Source organism: Micropterus salmoides, unplaced genomic scaffold, assembly GCF_014851395.1.
Source record: "Micropterus salmoides isolate LMB-PRFRI ecotype aquatic unplaced genomic scaffold, ASM1485139v1 Ms_hic_scaffold_11, whole genome shotgun sequence".
Taxonomy (NCBI): Eukaryota; Metazoa; Chordata; class Actinopteri; order Centrarchiformes; family Centrarchidae; genus Micropterus; species Micropterus salmoides.
The window spans coordinates 13,960,412-13,975,426 of record NW_024040152.1 but is presented as its reverse complement, the minus strand read 5'-3'; the positions used below and the strand labels follow the sequence as shown (position 1 = coordinate 13,975,426).

At 43.6% G+C, this 15,015-nt stretch overlaps 1 protein-coding gene across 3 annotated transcripts in view; it reads left to right on the top strand.

The window, feature by feature from the left end:
• The window catches only part of LOC119897390 (nectin-2-like), an 80,756-nt gene that overhangs the window by 37,595 nt on the left and 28,146 nt on the right, over positions 1-15,015 (top strand). Inside the window, exon 7 of one of the 3 annotated variants that reach the window (XM_038711056.1) lies at positions 4,701-9,775. The exons of the other annotated variants lie outside the window; for them this stretch is intronic. Coding sequence (XP_038566984.1) covers positions 4,701-5,290 — 590 coding nt within the window. The 3' untranslated portion in view covers positions 5,291-9,775. Of the gene's footprint in view, positions 1-4,700; positions 9,776-15,015 lie in introns of those variants that run through there. 3 annotated transcript variants of the gene reach the window in all.

The window sequence follows — 15,015 nt, the reverse complement described above, 5'->3', positions numbered from 1 at the left end:
CGTGAAATGGCCAGCACCTGCTACATAGCAGGTCCCCCGCTCCTCTCTACCCCACAGCTGCATGACACACAGACACACGCATAAAAGCTACACACTAGTGTGTGTCTATGTGAGTGTTTACCAGTGTCCTCTACCCTCAGCCTTGTCTTGTCCTGTGCTCCTGGAGGCAGAGAGAGGGATGGATGTCCTCTCTTCTCCTTGCCTCTCCTCCTCTCATCTTCGATCCTGCCGCTTAGTCAGACACGCAAACGTATCCTTCCCTGCTCTCCCCTCCTCTTTCTTTCGATTTCTCTCTCCCTCGCTATCTGTTTCGCTGCAGTTTGCTCTTTCCATTGCATCTCTCATCCTCTCAGTTAGCATATGCTCTCTCCTCCTCATCCTTATCTCCCAGGTTGTCTTTCAGCCTCCGCGAGTCTCCCTGCTAAGAGAAGAGTCTTCTGCCCCCAGCCTTTTCTCTCTCTCCTGCTCATGCTATCTCCCTCTCTCTCAAAAGCTTAACTCTTAAATACCAGTAGCTCTTCCTTAATCACAGCTTAGTAGTCTCCATCCCTCTATCCATCCCTCCATTCCAGGCTTCTCTCTCGGGGGTTCTTGTGTGGCTAACCCAGATTCTCCATCTTCCGTCTTGTTTTTCCCCCATCGTTCCTTATAGGGGTTGCTCTCCTGAACCTCAAAAAGTGAAATGTCCCCAATTCAATCCCCCCATGTTCTGAGGGCCTTCTCAGTTCAACGTAAAAAGATTTCCTCTACATTCATACAATCTCTCCTATTTTCAGATTCATCTAAGGAGACAGTTCAAGGGCAAGGGACTCTGCCATTTTCCTCCACTGAGTGTGTGTGTGTGTGTGTGTGTGTCTGCCTGCCTGCCTGTATCTGTCTCTGTCTGTCAGTGTGTGTCTCTGGCCATGCGAAAACAGCCAGAGAACAGGTCTGATGGAGCCAAGTCTCCCTCCAGCCTGCCACTGGCCCCCTGCCCACCCCTCATTAGCACACACACTCTCTCTCTCTCACACTCTCACCCCCCCCACACACACACACAGCTCTATTCGATAAGTTAGCATGCAGACAGAGACTACTACTAAGCTATGCTCTAGGTGCAGCCCAGTCCAGCATCAGACCTCTGACGACCATAATGGTGTGTGTGTGTGTGTGAAACCGTGCATGTTTTTGGGAAGCTGCAGTAGACAGTACTTCCGCTCCATCTCCTTCATTACTTGCGGTCACTTGGAGCTTACGGTCATGCTGGACGTGACTTCATAAGAAGCATGCTGTTTTTTGGCTTCCACAGTGTGTGTGTGTGTGCGCGCGTTTGGGGAGGAGAGGGTGAGGGGTGCAGTTACTGTATTTATGAATTTGTCTGTTTTCTAAATTTTTTTTCTCTCCTTGTTATCCACACAGCATGCATATTGCAGTTTGTCTGCTGGTTGATCCAACAGCATGTGTTTATAAGATGTCCTCTCACCCGCTTAAATGAATTCCACTGGTGCTTTGTTAGGATGTGTCTGACTCTGTAGTGGGCCTGTACTGGGAGCCTGGGGTGGCTCCTTTACATCTACTTCTTGAGTCTTTCACGTATTGTCTCCAGAAGGGTAGAATAAAACATGAATCATCATCCACAAAAAGGCTTACCAGCATAGACTTTGAGAGAGATACTTAAGAACTGGCTTGAGCAACGCATTAAAAATAATTGGATGAGTGGAATTTAGGGAGAATTTGCATAAAATTTTACTGTAATTCCCTTTTGATGTGACTGCAATGTGTGGCAGCATCCGGCCCCAAGTTTGCACAGAGATTGATGCCACGATGCGTGTGCCAGAGCTCCTCTGAGCCCGAGGTGATAATGCATTTCTTGTGTTCCTGTTACAAGTGGACATGGAGGGCTAGCTCTCACTCTCATGTGTGTGAACAGCAATGTTTAGCACAGCTCGAGGGAGAATAGGAGGGGAGAGGGACAGTGTTGAAAGAAATTGAAAGAAAGGAAGAGAAAATATACCTACATGAAATCATTAATATTTTCCCCTAGGCATGTGTTGAAAGTGAAGCATGGAGGAGGAGAGCACAGAGAAAAGTAATGTATGACAGAAATGCAAACGTAAAATGAAGAGCTGGCATGGAAATGGATTTAGAGCAGACTAAAAGAGTGTATGAAGGAGACAGCTGGTGAAGTGGAGGCAGAGACGGAGAAAAGTGGAGGAGAGGAAGAGAAGAGCGGAGCACAGGTGTAGACAGCAGTAGACGACCATTTTCTCTCTTGACAAGAATCAGTGTTACAAGAGTAATTCTGTCAGCTCTCTGTACAGTTAACAAGAGGCCCCCGACTTCTTTTGGATTTCAAATGGAAATGACAATACGAATTGGGCTGATTCGCTACTTTCAAATTTAGGCAGGGATTTCAACAGCAGCGTCTGCTGGTTAATCCTCTGCAGCGGCTGGTGAAAGCGCAGCGAGTGGAAAGGAGAGCAACAGAAAGGATGTGCAGCTTAGCTAAGGGTTCTTGATCAGTTTCAACCAGGGACTAAAATTTAAAATTAATTTTCTCAACACGACTTATTTGGTTTTATTGTGTAGCTCATGCCCTTAAACCTGAAGGAAGCTGGAAAACGTTAGTATGCTGGATAATAAAAGGACTTTGTTCCATAAAATGATGTTTCTGCAACAATCTGCCACCTTCAGGGATTAAAAGAGTAACATGAAAGCATTTTGTTTTATTACTTCTGGGACATCAAATGTACAAAATTATTTAAACAGAATAAACAAATACATTAAATCAGAATAAAAATGTTTTCATACTAAATATATGATAAGCCCCAAACTGAAATGCTTTGAACCCTGTAAAGGTGGGAATAATATACATTCAGGCATCAATTTTCTCTACTAAAAGTAGGCTTGCTCATTTAAGGTCTAAAGAAGGCACGTTGTTATAAAAACAGCTTGTGGAATAAAGTCTAAGCTGTAGATTCACCACTGAAATGCTCTTCCTTCCTATAAATGTGATTTATACTTGTAACCTTGTACATTTTTCCTTAACCAGTGTCACTTGGAAAACATTTTTATTCAAAGTGCTTCAAAGTACAGTAAATGTAAACACCATTGTAGATAGCATTGACCCTGAAATTCAGCAGTGTTAGTGCCATACTCTCTGCCCACTGAGTTATAGATGATGACCACATGGGGAAAACAGTCACATGGTTTGTGGGGAGTTGTCACACTCCCAGAAAGCACTTAGAGCCCTGAACCCATGGCCCCGGAAACTTGCACTGTGGGGCTTTACTCGCCTGTAGTGTCTTAACTAGGCCTGTTATCAAACCTCAATACTTTTTGACTACTGACAAAAATGTGTCCATGGTACCAGGTCCTGAAACTGGCATTGAATGCTTGGTCAGATTTTTTGTGTGGTTTCCATAATTTGTATCCGATATTTCCATATCTAAATTAGAATTTTTCTGATTTCCGACTTTATTTTATTTAGGCAAAGTTCTGTATGGCTGAAAACTTAACTTAAGCATTTAAATAGGCAAATTTTAAGAAAAAGAAGAAAATGTTCTTTTGTAAAACATGTTTATATTCTTCAAAGTAAGGAATCAAGAAAAGTATTGCTTTTGGTATCAGTGGTATTGGTATTGAAAGTTATGAAAACTGAAAGTGATTTTGCCACCGTAAATGGAAACATTTCAAACAATAGCCAGACTTAATCTTAAGAGATGTTGATATATGGCTGACAAGTTATATTTACAGTCTTCACAACCCTGATTTAGACCCCACTACTCCTCGGGAGTTTTTATACACAAACCGAAATACTGTGTATTGGATAGTGTATCCCTAGTTTTATTTATACCCTCCTTAGCCTGTGTGCACTGTACTTTAATTTAAAATTAACTTAAAAAGGCTTCTTTTAATGAGTGTGTCACATGGCAGTCGTGACTAAACCAGTATTGCTAGATTAAAAAAGGACACTCGTATATGACCGGTATGCACTAAAACAGTGCCTGTGGTTTACTGGAGCCGAGAGGGGTGCTCTGTTCCGATGCTCTAAGTTCATGGCTTCCAGGAGGACTTGTCATTCCGCTGTGTCACTTTGTCACTCACTCACTCCGCCACCACCTCCTCCTTCTAATTTCCATCTTCCACTCATCCATCCATCATTATCCTCCTCCTCTGCATGGCCTCCACCTGTTCTGCCCTGCACATGCCATTCCCCATTCCTTCAGAAAGTGTGTGTGTGTGTGTGTGTGTGTCATACTTTTTATCCCCTACCCCCCTTGCCTTGTGATTTGTTGTAAAGCCTTGGACAGATCCTGGCCATTCAATGGCTACACAGGGATATGTGGCTGAGACATTGTTGTGGGAATGGGAGCAGCTCTGAGGGAGAGGAGGAAATGTCAATGTAGAAAGAGGCTCAGCACACGCTGACACACACAGACACACACTTGACTGTACTGACACCTCAGCACTCTTACACACTTCACTGAATACAGTTCAGACCAGCAACATGGACATCATCCAACTCCTTCTTTCTGTGTTCCCCTCTCCCTTTTTCTCAATTTTCCTTGACAATATTCTTTCTTCCTACTCCTTTTTATGCTGTCTCTATTTTCCCTCTTGCCCTCTCTCCATGTTGTACACGGCTGTCTTTTTTTCCCTTTCTCAACCATATTCCTTTCTTCCCTTTTCTCCCTCCCTGCCTCTCTTCCCTCCTACAGAGCCCTCAGTGAACCCATCCAATGCCGGCGTTGTGGCGGGAGCCGTGATTGGCTCCCTGCTGGCCCTCCTTTTGGTCGCCGCTCTCATCGCTGTTCTTGTCACCCGTAGCCGCAGGCAACAGCAGGGTTACCGTGCCAATGGCGGCAGTGACATGAAGACACGCATATTTGGCGGCGGCAAGAAGGCCAGCAAGAACGGCACAGGTGGAGGCGCAGGCAGTGGTGGCGTTGGAGGTGGTAACAACAACGGCCCCATGTTACTTTACAACGAGAGCACATCCCACCAGGGCCTTGGTGAGAAAAACAACCACCACCAGCCGCTCACCATGGGGGGTCGGCCTGAAGTTGTTGCCACTACGCCCACTGCCCAAGATATCCTGCTAAGCAATGAATTAGATGATGCAGAAAGGAGGAAGTTTGATGAGCTGGAGGAGGAGGAGGAGAGGTATGACCACTTCACTGGAGGGGCCCCCATCCTTCAGCTTCGTCCACCGCATGACCAGGATGATATTATTGGAGATTACCTGGATGATGACATGGAGTCCCAGCGGGATGGTTCTGTCATCTCACGGACTGCTGTCTACGTATAGAGGAGGAGGAGGAGGAGGAGGAGGAGGAGGGGGAAAGGAGGAGGATAAAAAGGAGGGATGGAGGATTCCTCCCTAGGATTTTGTGGCTCCAGGGTGTCATCCCTGTCTGATAGAGAAGAAAAAATAATACCACTTTTATTTTTTGAAAATTGATTTTAAATATAGCCAATTATTAATCACAGTGCAGCCCGAGAATGGGCTGAATGGGCTGAATGAACAGGAGGAGGGTGTGGTGGGATGTTCAGATAGGAGTGTTGTTATCTGGTCCCAACAGAACTGAAAATCAAACGGAGAAAAGAAACAACCTGGCTGCCACCGCTTCTGCTCATGCTATCGCTATCACTGAGACCTTGACAAGGACTCTTGACAGACAGACTAAAAGAGAGAAACTATGTAATGTGGGAATGGGATAATGGAATCATGATACAAGCTTGGCTATAGAGAAGGCAACTCACTTGCATATTCACTCTTATCTTTACCAAAACAGTAGAAGTGTAAGAGGTTGTCAAGCAGTTACGTGTTGCCTACTATTGTCAGTCCTCCTGTGGGAAACCTTTTGTTTTGATAACATGTTGTGCTGTGACAGCTTGTGGGTAGTTAGCAGCTAGTGATGAGTTGGGAACGAAAACATTTGAAGGTATAGGCAGTAACCATCAGGTAATTCAGAAAAAAGAGCAACGTATACACTCACGTCTTACTGGCGAGTTTTCATTTCCGCTCTCTGCCTTCCTTTCAAACTTAAAAAAAAATCACTGCAAACTATCAGCAAAAGTAGACAGTCTTGAATTTAAAATCTAAAAAAGAACATAAGGTCCTTTTATATGCGGCACAAATACAAGAGCAGCTGTATTTAACAAAGAAAGTTTGCAGAGAGTTTGAACTAAGTTCTTAACAAGGTATTCCCATACAAACTTTTGTACTGTGCCTGGAGGTAAGAGACAGTAAACAAGAGATGAGGGAATGAGGTGTAGCCGATCTGACAGGGTCAAGGGATGGAGAGGGGGAGATGTGGGAGGCAGGAGGACTAGAGAGGAGGAAGTCTGTTCTTTTCTATTCTTCCTCATCCCCGTCTCTTCAGAGTCCTCCTGACAGGAGGAGCTTGATTGGTAATGAGCCGTGAAGTCGCTCGCTTAGCTGGGACAAACAGATTGCCACCACTTATCGTTTATGACGTGGTGATTCCTCCCGCTCCCACCTCTATCTCTCTATCATCCCTCCATCTCTCTCTCTCTCTCTCTCTCTTTCTTCATCCCTCGCCCCCAGCATTTATGGGGAGTGTATGATTTATCCGGGGCAGTGTCGAGGTCACGGCCACAGAGAGCAGGGGAGTATTTTACTGCTCCTGATGTGTCAAACGCCCCACTTACTCTATTCCAGCCCCAGCCTGCCCTGACATGCCAGGACTGACTAATCCACCTAGAGTGGCCATGTTCACTCCACTGCATGGACGCTACTGCCTCCTCCCATACTTAGTACCTCGCGTCCAAAGTAGCCTATGACCACATTATGGTTAAATAGGTTTTCAATGAGATCATCTAATATTTGTTTCAATTAGCAGATGTTTTTTAATATAGTGAACAGATCAGGAGACACAAGGTTGTGTCCACAGCAAAGCTATGGGAGTCATATTGACTAACAGGCAACAAGCGGTGAACTGGCCCTTTTTATGATGCAGCTTCAGGGCTGATTGTCTCCTGACTGTTATTTTATCCTTCTAACGAGCCACTCGTGGCTATTGTACACTGCTTTCTTTGTGGCTCAGTGCGTACATTTTCATGCGTCACTATATCTATGTAGCCACTGGATGACTGTGATGGACAATCTTGGAGAGAGGCCTCACTGTAGCTCCTCTAATCATGCTTTTCCTGATCTTCTAACCAATTTCCCTCTGACCCACTGAGAAATCTGGTGAATGCGGCTCTCTATGACTGTACTGACCTCTTGTAGGGCTCAGCTAAGATCTGGGTTGCAGTTTGCTGCAGGTCATGAGGTCAAATGCTGGGTGACCCATTGCCATGGGCACGGATTATTTCGCTTGCCCCATTTCTTATCATAGCTGCTTTTAACCTTGAACTGTAGAGCTGAGAAACCGTTGCATATAGTAGAAGTATCTGTATCAGGTCAGACAGTCCTTGTTTGCCATTGTGATGGCTGTTAACCTTCAGAGAGGCGGAGAGAGACACAGGAGGCAGATGACAAAAACAGACAGCGTTTAGTGTTTGAGCACTGTCTAGCATATTGTAAGCCAGTGTGTTCAATAGGATTATCGTGTAATGGCCTTAGCTTATACATGAATGGAACACCTGTCAACCTGGGGTACAGTAAATTTGCTGAACACAGCTGATTTGTCACAACCACTCAAAATAAAAATGTATTACTTACTTTTGCACTCGTGTGTGTCACAGCGACAAAAAGAAGTGAGTGAAATACTTCTTGGGGTAAAAATGGAGATACGGGACAAAAATGTTGTATGTACATTTTGGTGTGAGGTATCTGTGTACTATATATATATATATATGTAAGCATCTTTATTTTTCTTGTGAAAATGTGGATATTTATCAAAATGTAAATATCAGATCGATGGAGCCAGTGTTGCCAGTGTTGTGGAAATAAAGAGGAAGGTCGTCTAAGCCTGAAGTTCAAATGTCTCAGAGGGCATTCAGAATGTAATTTTTAATCTAATGAATACCTTGGTGGTTTGGGTATACTGAACTGTCTGAGCAGAGTTTACTTAAAGCCTAAGAGTTGTATTGGGGATGAGGAAAAATTATATAATCTTGTATAATGTTTTTTTGTTCAAGTTAGCATTCCTTACATTGCCACATAATAAGCACACACTATTTCTTTTTTTTTTGCACAATTGGCTTCTCCCTCTCCTTGACAGGCACCCTGCAGAATGCAAAAATACTCATAATTTATCAGGTAGACCGTAACCACACAAGCGACGGTCTGTGTTGTGTCTGAGTCAGCGCTGTGTGTGTGTGTGTGTAGGTGTGTAGGTGTGTGTCAGTGCATATTTCCATGATGCTCGGACGCTTTGGGACATCTCTCACTGCCATTGGGGCTGTAACCTGAGTATCTACCCCTTTGTCACCATAGAACACTGGCAAACTGAAGATATTATTGTGCATTTCGAAGACACTCACTCGTGCACACATACTATACATATACATACGCAGAATGCAGAGAAACATTCGCCCACACACAAACACCCCTCAGTCACTCTCATTATGCTCACTCCCACAGCCAAACTGTGCAGAAGACACCTCATACCTGACAACCCTGCCATCTCCTGACATAAGCCCACACAAAAATGTGCTTGCATAGCTGCACACAAACTCACACGAAGACACTTCTTCTTTCTCCTCTTCTTGCTCAGTGGCTCTGTCAGGACATATACCATGTCCTGTTACTGTGGAAAGAGCCACAGCGCGATGTGTCCCCTGCTCCACTACTTTCTGCTCCCCAAATAGTCCCACCCGTTCCCGAATCAGTGACCATGTAGAGCAGAGAAGACTGCACATTCAGGGACACGCCTTTCACCCAGTGTCAGAGAAACAGTCTTTTTAGGAAACTGTTTGTCCGTTGCGCCTTTTGTTCTACATAGGAAATATAGCTTTCATAAAAATGCCACTGCTCTGACCTCCTCCCCCTCACGGATCTCTTTGAATGCTTTTAGAGAGTGGCAACTTCCTACTCCTCTCCAAAATGTTGTTTTTGACTTCTCTCACCTCCGCCACCACGACCGCCTCCACAGACACTGGCACACCGTTGCCACCCACTGAGGCACCCAAGTAAGGCTTGTCAGACAAAATGCTTTTAGAGAAATCCATGATCCTGGCCCGGGGTCTAGCACAAGGTTGGATAGTCAAAATACCCAATACTTTTCTTTTCTAGGAAGCCACATACTGTTGCTATTTCTTTGGCTCCAAACATCTGATGACTAATCAAAGCCTTAACATCTCCCATCTCACTCACACACACACAAAAAAGAGAAAACCTTCCTGTGTACATAGTATAAATATATAAATATGTAGCAGAGTAAAAGAATTACTAATTTATGGTGTCACGTTTGTGTATTTCTCAGTGACAGCAAGCATGAAGGATTTATTTTCTCCTATTACAGTTTCTCCTCTTTTCTGTTATTTTGCAGTGCTTTATAATTTATGTTTTCTGAGTGCTTTATTCTTGACTGCTGAGCTGTGATTGCTGCCAAAACTGGCAAATGTGCTTCTTCTATACAAATGAACTGTACACACAACAAAACAGACAAAACAGTCTTATCCTAAAATGTGCTTTTTATTATTGACTGCTCTGTGTAAAAGTTGTTGGGTTTTTATTTTCTTTTTTGTATTTTTAATTTCAAATTTGTTTTAGTCTTTGAAAAAAAAGCAGATTTCAAATTGTTGTCACCATTTTGTTGTGTCTTTCTAAATTTTTTTTGTATTTGGTTGCTATTAAAGATTCCTTGATTTTTGAAATGTTCCGGTGTTGCTACATGTGGTATCTGTTTCTCCTTTTCTTCCCTCTGTCTCTTTAACACTTGGATGACTGAGGAGCCAGATTGAATAGAAGTGCCAGTCATTGATTCTCACTGATTAGATTTATAGATTAATTGATCTGGATATGAAGTGGCCTCTCTGTCTCTTGTCACCCATCGTTCATGCTCCAGACACACTACTCCATGTTTGTTGGTGTGTGTGTGTGTGTGTGTGTGTGTGTCTGTCAGTCAACAGAGGTGTGATAACAGGCTTATGGGAAACTGAGCACAGGAATAGGAGAAGCCATTTTGTGGATTGCAATTGTCCTGTACTCATGCTCCACCTCCTCCCAGTCTCTCTGATTTGTATATGTGTCCTGGTTGGCTGATGTAAACTTGCTGCCTTGGTAACAGGTATGTAGGAGATTGCTGTAGTTCTTTTAAAGGGCACATTTTTTATCCGGTTTTTCACCTGAGAATGCGGATAATGAAGAGTGATGATACAAAGCTTTCTTTCTTTCTTTCTTTCTTTCTCCCCCCCCCCCCCCCTTTTTTATATATATATATATATATATATATATATATAATAAAATCATTATATAATCATTATATTCAGTGGGGCCTCAATGCCTCTCAGGCGAATATTGTTCACACAGAGAAAAGGATAGAGGTGAGAGGAATGCTATGCTGTAGCTTCAGTGGTTTCCTGGAGGGAGGCAGTTTGTGTTTTCAGTTGGGGAATGTGCAGGCCAAGCTGAAACTCTGTGAATGGAGTGCCTCTCAAAGGCTGCATTGTTTGAACTCTGACTAAACCAAACTGGTTTGGTTAGATTTTAACAGAAGGGTATGTAGAGGGTTGTCTGTGTGTGTGTGCACGTTTTACGTATGAATGTTCTTGAATGGAAGGGAATGTGTGTGTTGATGCGTGTATGTGCACCTGCCTTATTTGGTTTACATACAAGTACCCCCTCTGTGTCCCCATCAAACGATACAATCAAGTTCTGCTGTTAGCATCCCCACGATGGTGACAGTTGGTTTATGGCAGTTATGGCAGCGTGTCCTCAATATTTGCCTGGTGCTTTGATGTCGGCATGTATCTGTGTGTCATCCAGGCTCCTTGTCACAGTTCATTTTTGTTGCAGGCTTCTTCTGTCAATGCACAGCTATTTACTGCGAGTCCAGCCCACCATCTGGCCTCTCTAATTGCTTTGGATTTGAGGCTGGCAAGATAGAGAGCACTTACACACACAGACACGCACTCGCACACGGACAGACACACTCCTTTGGTTTTCTAGCTGAATGTAAAAGACTCGAGCACAGCAGAAAGGCTTTTAAGCTGCAGCGGGTAATAACAGCTTGCGCAACACTTGCACTTTTGTCTGTGTTTGTCACAAAAAAAAAATGTACGCACCTCATGTGAAAGCGGTGACCCCCTAACACAGAACCTTGCCTATTTGAGCTCCTAGCAAATAACCTGGATCTGAAGCCAAAGTGACAGCAGCTACGCCAAGCACTACCACTGTGTTCAACATTAGCTTACAGTGATGAGACATGGTGCTGTGCCCCTGGGCACTCCTGCTAGCTGGTAGTGGCCCTGTTTATACCAGTATGTGTGTGTGTGTGTGTGTGTGTTATTAGACAAAGAATGAGTGTGTTCTTTGGTCATACAGCGTGCTAAAGAAGTATGTTGTATGTGTGTTTAGACACCCGTAGAGTGCTTTGCTGGGTTGCGGACCAATCGGGTTTCTGCAAGATGTTTGTGTGTGAAAGTGTAAATGAACTTGAGTGTTATCAGATTGTTGCATGTACTGTTTCACACATGCATGTTTGTACACAGTTGTGTATTTAAATTCCAGCTCTGGCAGTTACAGCCGCAGTGTTGAATAACTGTGTGTGGGGCTCTCTATGCTGATAACTGCTAACACAATGCTCCTCGTTTAACCTCTCACCCTCTGGCTCCAGACCTGACTAATAAATCCCAGAGTGAGTGATGAATGGTGAAGACTGTTGCATGGATGTCTTGGTGATGAATGCGGTGACCTGGGACTTCACAGGGATTAAAGCAAATGTCTACCTCTGACCTCAATTATGAAAGTAGGTTTCTGCATATTTCGATTGGCTTTAAAGCAACTGGCCTTTTCTCTTACTTGCCTGTGATGAATCATCAAATCTCCAGCTGTGTGTGTCTTACACACATTTTTGGCTTTTTTTTAAACTGACAGTGATATGTATTTCATTATTTTGGTTCTGTACTCCTGCACATTTGAATTTGAATCATAGCTCTTAGTATAGTATGTAGTCCTGCAGTTTTAGGACACTGATCCTAAGCACGCAGACAAGGTAATTAAAGAGTTTTATGGCCAAATAGAATGTTCTTCACTGGCCAAGTCAATCATCTGACCTCAGTTCAAGCATGTATTTCATTTGCTGAAGACTAGACTGAAGTAGAAAAGCCCCTAACAAAAACAAGACATGAAGATGGGTACAGTACTGGCCTGACAGTACATCATAAGGGAAGATAACAAGTGTCTGGTGATATATATATATTTTTTAATTTCTTGTGTAGAGTTTTAAATTTCACACTGTCTAAGCTAGTTTGTGACAAATGTGGTGTCTTACTGTGGTGGTTTGTGAAGGTTGAAAAAGGTTCGGTACTTTTAGGTAGGTAGGTAAATTAGGTACTTTTCGGTGGAAGGGAACAAAGTGTTTGTTTTTTGGAAATGATATGATGTCTGCTCTAATCTACTGTCTTCTCTCAGCTTGGCTACTTTTATAGAGTTTGTTTTGGGTGGCGGCGCCTTCAGGCAACAACCACTAATCCACTGTTTACTTTTGAAACAGGCATTTCCTTATTTTCATCTGCATTTCATTAGCATCTTATAAGATGTTAATGAAATGCAGATGAAAATGAAAGTAAGTGTTCTGACATGCTGTGTTACATACCAAAAATGCTGTGTCAAACAATGGTGAGCTGGGTTGCTTGACAACATCAATTTCAACAAAAATGTCCTAAGGGGGGGGTAACCTTCATGTTGAAGTAATGAAAACATTAAACAAGACAGGGTGCTTTAAAAGTACCGGACTGGTGAATCTGTTCAGTAGCAGAGTATTGTCATGTTGAGCAAGGTGAAAGCAGAGTGCAGAGGTTATATTTGGTCATTCAGTTTTGTGTCTGCCGCACACACACACACACACACACACACACACACACACACACACACACACACACACACACACACACACACACACACACACACACACACACACACACACACACGTAGGTAGGTAGGTAGGTAGGTAGGTATGTTGGTATGTATGATGGTATGTATGTATACACACACATTCAGGCTGACAGACAGGGAGAAGTGGATGCTCCTGCTTCCCCTGGAGGCCCCTGGGCGTTTACTCTACCTGTCCCGTGCTGAAAGTGCTGGAGGTAACTTGGGGGTTGCAGTGCCTTGTTGGGCGGATGAGGCACGTCTCCCCCGGGGTAGCACATGCTCGGCCAACTGCTGGGAGGGCAGAGAAGTGCAGGGAGAGAGGGATTGAACGAGAGAGCTAGTATGGAGGCAGGGCAAAGAGGGCATAATCGTGTGAGGAGAGTGGAGGGGTGAGATCTGAGGCCTTGTGAATTGGCAAAAGCTACAAAGACCTAGCTGGTATATAAATTTAACAGTGACTAATGCAAGATTGAATAAAAGTGGAAGAGAGAAGAAAGGAGAGGAGGAGTCTGGGAGGACAGAGAGAGCAAAGGGGCAAAAAAAAGCAGAACAGAGAAAGTGAGAAGAAGCCTGATTAAAGATGGAGTGGAGACGGCTGAGTGAAGGGAGGAGGACGATGAGGGCTGAGTTGTTGCAGCTGTGTTGATTTAGCTTCTCACAGATCAGATTGTATGCGTGTGTGCGTGCATGTGCGTGTGCGTGTGCATGTGCGCACATGCAGGAGATAGGAAGGAATCGTTGATGTCCTCAGAACGCCGCTGACCTGGACACACCTGTATAAACACCCACCATCACCAGATGAAAGATGCTGCTTGTGTACATGCGTTTTTGTGAGTTAAATAAGCCCCAAAAGGTCTTCATGCTGTGACTTACCTGGAACAAATCCTGTTCTAGAAAATACAAAAACAAAGAACATTATGTGAATGCATTATGACCACCAGGGAGTGTAGCTTTGAGCTTTGTGTGTGTGTGTGTGTGTGTGTGCGTGTGCGTGACTGTGAGTATGAATAAAAGAGATTTATATCAGGGAAAGAATGGTTTGTTGCTGCTCCTAAGAATAGATTCTGTGACGGAAATGATTTTGATGCTGTATGCAAGCGCCTGTGTGTGTGTGTGTGTGTGTGTGTGTGTGTGTGTGTGTGTCTCATTTTGTGTATTTGCCCTGGAGTGCTTTGCAGATCAAATGCACTTGCTGTTTAATTCACCGTCTCAACAGGCAGCTCTTACAAAGTACATGCACGCACTGGCACATGCACGTCTGCATAACTTCAGATATAAACATACAGAATGAAAGATGAAAACGGAGATAAAAATGAAATAGGTCTGCAAATATTTGGTCTTAGGGACGGGAGACAGTCGTCTGGGGGCTGCCAAGCCTGTAGTAAATGGTGGATGACTGTGTTCATGTTCATTTGTACATGTAACGGCTGTACAGATGTTTTCCATGCCTCACAGAATGGAATGTTTTTTTCTCTGTGTTTGAAATGAGTGCTGCTACGAAATGTTTTTCCTCATACGATGTTTCAAAATCGCATCCAAATTGAATTATAGCATACTATTCTAATTAAACCAGTCTGTGTACTTATTACCGTTGTGTATGTATTTATGTTGAAATTGGCTTCAATTACTGTCATGATATTACTAAAAATATTTTCAGATGTCTTTAGAAATTTGTAAAATCCCATTAAAATACCAGAGAATGTTGAATATTTAATGATAATATTGAATCATCACCCAGCTCTGTTGTGTCACATCCCGAAAGGGAGGGGACCTAACAGTTGATACATACAGTTTGGTGACGTGATGGAGCAGACTGGACTGTGTGCTCTCATCGGCAGTCTAGAGTGATGTTATCTGCACTGGCCGGTTCCCCTCTAGGGTTCAAGTCGTCTCTGCTATCTTTGTTTGACATTAAATAACAGCCATAGTAAGGAGAGGACTGTTAGGACTTCATAAAATTTTGTGTGTGCGCGCGCCCATGTGTGTGTGTCCTTGTCTGCTCATATGCATGTGTCAGCTCCTCC